This window comes from Schistocerca serialis, chromosome 4, assembly GCF_023864345.2.
Source record: "Schistocerca serialis cubense isolate TAMUIC-IGC-003099 chromosome 4, iqSchSeri2.2, whole genome shotgun sequence".
In the NCBI taxonomy this organism is placed as follows: domain Eukaryota; kingdom Metazoa; phylum Arthropoda; class Insecta; order Orthoptera; family Acrididae; genus Schistocerca; species Schistocerca serialis.
In genome coordinates this window covers 971,794,585-971,798,746 of record NC_064641.1, presented here as the reverse complement: position 1 = coordinate 971,798,746, position 4,162 = coordinate 971,794,585, and the positions used below count along the sequence as shown (strand labels likewise).

Sequence of the window (4,162 nt, the reverse complement as noted above, 5' to 3'; positions counted from 1 at the left end):
CCTCAATCATTGGCATTTAGTTCAGTGATTCAACCCACCTTCGAACGACTGTTCTGGAATCGGCCCCAAGCGACCCAGCCATTTGGTATAGATACTACAGACTGTCTAAACGATCTGGATCTGTCTGGGATGCAACGAAGTGCAGTGTTGGTGTCTTCAGAGGCCCAAAGTTATTTTAAGCTTGACACGGTACACGAAAAGTTGTACTCCAGACTTGGTTGTTAAAACTTTGTTTTCGTCTATTTTAAGTATGTACCATAGTTTTATAGTTATTTATACAGATGGATCCCAGCAGGGGAATGCTCTCGTTTGTTCTGTGGTTTTCCCTGATAGGGTTTTTAAAGTGAGTATTCCAGGAAAATTTACAAATTCTGATGTGGAGTTATATGGCATTGTGATCGCACTGGAGAGGGTTCAGACATCACCGTACGAGTTTTGTTATCTCTTGCGACTGTCTTGGTGCACTGCAGGCACTACACCAAATGAATCCGGTAGACCCGCTGATGCAGCTCGTCCGTGACTCCTTACAGCGGCTCCAACACTGTGGCAAGGGGTGGTGTTTTGCTGCGCACCTGGCCACATTGGGATACAGGGTAATGATATCTGCTGACCATGCTGTCGACCGCCCCCTCGACCCAAATGATAATCCATCATTAAAATGTATTTGAATCTTTCTTCTCTCTCTCTCTCTCTCTCTCTCTCTCTCTCTCTCGTTTTTAGCGACAGTGACGCGTTTACACTTGATAGTCTTCATTGTGACATTGTGACTTCTGACCCATTTCCCATAACTTTAGTTTCGGAGAGGGCCGTCTCCAAAACTTCATTTGGTTTAATAAATCAAGGCTTCTCAGATTACTTCTTGTGCTTGTGTCAAGTTGTGGCCATTGATTTTGCACTCTATCCCCGACATATGTTGGAAGCTTTGACTTTACATCCCTTTGTTTTTTCTCGAGACCAAAATTTGAGAATGCCGTTTCAAATTCTTCGCGTTCGGAATAATTTTCGGATACACTGTCTCATACATGTGCTTAACACTTCGTGTGGCTAACGCACGTGTCTATTTTATCTTGTTTGGTTTAATGTCTCTGAAATGTTTGAACTGTTTGATAAAAGGCACAGGATGTAATCCTGATTGGGTTCATTGTCCTCAAAATTCCATTATCTAAAATTAAGGCCCATTATCACTGTTACTCTCTCGTTTGATGCTGCATTAACCTCTGCAGTAGACGCTCTCCATTTATTCCGTTCGACCCTTCGCCGCAGTCTGAGTAGGCGGCGGGTTTCGTGTGCTTCAGTAACCACTACCGCTCACCCACCCAGAAACTCTATTGACCATTTTCGCCGTGCACGCTATTGCACATTGTTGCTGTCAGCTATGTTATATTCAAACGTGTACTCGTCCTCGTCCTTCACAATAGGTACGGTGGTACTTTGTATCGACGATATTGCACAACCTAGCCACTTTCCTCTTTCATGTAGATGATCGCTATTATTTGCACGGCTTCACTGCTGGACGACTGTGTTGATAACATGCTTAAACAGTGTCTTTCCTAGAATTTGGCACTTTGATCGACTAATACCTTCAAAGTTCAGTTGACGCTTTTTAATACTTGGTCCCACTTCTGTAAATGTTTGGCCCTGGTAGAGATCTTTTGATGTGGTGTTCAGTCATTCGTTCTGAGTGGTATGTTCTTATCACGAAGTCAGGAGATTAGCCAGTTGTTGCTTTTCTAGTACAACGCACGAGTCATACGTAGTGCCCTTTAAGGCTGTGAAGCTGCATTGAGCTCTGAAATACTAGTATTAACGTTTGTCAATTAGGAAATTTGTTGGGTATATCTTAGATGAGTTGTCTATAAACATATTGTCCAACGTAGTGTTTAGAGATAAAGTTATGTGGTTTAGTTTTAAATATATATTTACTGTTCATTAAGATTTTCAGTTCAGTGGGAAGGGGGTGGAAAGCAGCAGGCATAGCGTCTCTGCAGCGCACACAGTTCACATAATTCCTCTGTTTAGTGCCACACACGTTGACGGCAGAGTTCTGTTACCAAAGATCTAGTCTCTAGGCACACGACATATTAGGGAAAATAGGTGTTGGGAAGCAGTAGCAAATATTCTCAGCTGACTAAACTATTTGCAACGGGAGGTTCACGGGCTCTCTCTGTACACGACTCCAACTTCCCTACGAAGCAGTGAAAACGGTTTAAGAGGAGAGTTCCCGCAGGACATAGTCCTATGTGACAGTAGGTAGTGTGCAGAAGCAGAATAAGCTACCTCTCTGACCTCTTAATCTACAGAGATGCTGAGCTGACACACTCCTCAGTCCAATAAATGTGACGTTCCCAGCGTGATTTGCACTGTAAGTGAATGCCTAAGAACCTGATGCTATCAACTCTCTATCTGAATAACCAGCAGTGTCACTGAGTGTTCTGTTTGGCTTTTCGTGACCAGATGTACATTGCTTACGTTGGCAGGAAGGGAATTGACAAACCTGCTACAGAATGTTGGTGGAAATGTAGTTGGTGATTGTTTGACGGATATTCTGTTACAATGATGGCGTCATCTGCAAATATGGTAAATTTCTGCTGTACACACACCATTCACAACTGCAGGCAGATCTCAGTACACATCACAGTCGCTGAAGGATCCAGGAGGACAGAAGAATGTTTTTGTACCCAAACACTACAGTCTGTATTACTAAATGACTAATCCGGTTCATGACACAGTACCAGATGCACGTAGCCTATATAACTGCTTTCTTTGATTTTTCACTATTTCATACAAATATGGAGTGAATTTAAATTCCTGTCATAATTTAGTACTTAGGAGGTATAACCTTATGACAAAAGTTTAACATCGTGGTACGAGATGTATATAGAAAATTTATATTAAATGTTTCATAATGAGAGCTTGAAATTGTTTAAAGATTTTTGGAAATCACAAACCTTTCCTACAGTTGGGCATTTGCAAAGCAGTCAATCTGAAACTGTTCTATACGTTAGTCTCTCTAAAGGTACTGAAGACGATTGATGTGGAAGATACTTCTTGTGCACAGTAATTTGAGAATATTTTTATGATCTGGTTGTTCGTCACTCGTGCCTGAAATTCTTACCCAGATGTACTTTTGTAGCCATAAATATTATTATTCCTTAAGTTATAGGTCACTCTTACAATTGTACTTCATAGGTAAGCAACTGATACATGTATTTGCAGAAATATGTGCCATTTTCCCGAAGATGAGATGGAAACCGTGAGGGGCTGGATATTATCAGTCTTCTCACTGTGTATAAATATTACAATCTAGTAACTGCGTTTATACCATTTTGATGTATTTTAGAATGTAAGATTCAACTAACACTAATTGGCACGCCAGGTAACTACGTACTGTGCCTAATGTTGAAGTATGAGAAGACTTGTACATTCTTTTAGTGTCTCTTCGGCTGAAGTTGGAACAGCTGATTAATCGGCTGAAGTTGGAACAGCTGATTAATCGGCTGAAGTTGGAACAGCTGATTAATCGGCTGAAGTTGGAACAGCTGATTAATCGGCTGAAGTTGGAACAGCTGATTAATCGGCTGAAGTTGGAACAGCTGATTAATCGGCTGAAGTTGGAACAGCTGATTAATCGGCTGAAGTTGGAACAGCTGATTAATCGGCTGAAGTTGGAACAGCTGATTAATCGGCTGAAGTTGGAACAGCTGATTAATCGGCTGAAGTTGGAACAGCTGATTAATCGGCTGAAGTTGGAACAGCTGATTAATCGGCTGAAGTTGGAACAGCTGATTAATCGGCTGAAGTTGGAACAGCTGATTAATCGGCTGAAGTTGGAACAGCTGATTAATCGGCTGAAGTTGGAACAGCTGATTAATCGGCTGAAGTTGGAACAGCTGATTAATCGGCTGAAGTTGGAACAGCTGATTAATCGTTCATTCTGTGTTAGTAGATTTGATTAGTTGTGGTTCTCACACGATACAGTATGGTCCTGCAGTGAAAGGACGAAATCTTCGTCCTTGAGTTATACTAGGTATGGAACTATCATATACTTTACTGATCTTCCCTTTGTCTTTGATACAGAATATGTTGCACATGTGTGGCTTCCTGTGTGGGCTGATACTTTAAGCTGTACATCACATCTCGTGCAACATGGTACACATTTGTA

At 41.4% G+C, this 4,162-nt stretch overlaps 1 protein-coding gene across 1 annotated transcript; it reads left to right on the top strand.

The window, feature by feature from the left end:
* The first annotated feature begins 596 nt into the window (after nucleotides 1–596).
* LOC126474861 (uncharacterized) lies at nucleotides 597–3,956 on the top strand. Its single transcript, XM_050102341.1, has 2 exons — nucleotides 597–660; nucleotides 3,433–3,956. The coding sequence occupies exons 1-2, from the start codon at nucleotides 597–599 to the stop codon at nucleotides 3,954–3,956; spliced, it is 588 nt and encodes a 195-aa protein (XP_049958298.1).
* Nucleotides 3,957–4,162: the final 206 nt, after the last annotated feature.

Coding starts and splice junctions, on each gene's coding strand:
- LOC126474861 (XM_050102341.1), top strand. CDS start 597: ATGATATCTGCTGACCATGCTGTCGACCGCCCCCTCGACCCAAATGAT. Junction 661..3,432: donor TGATAATCCATCATTAAAAT/GTATTTGAATCT, acceptor ACATTCTTTTAG/TGTCTCTTCGGCTGAAGTTG.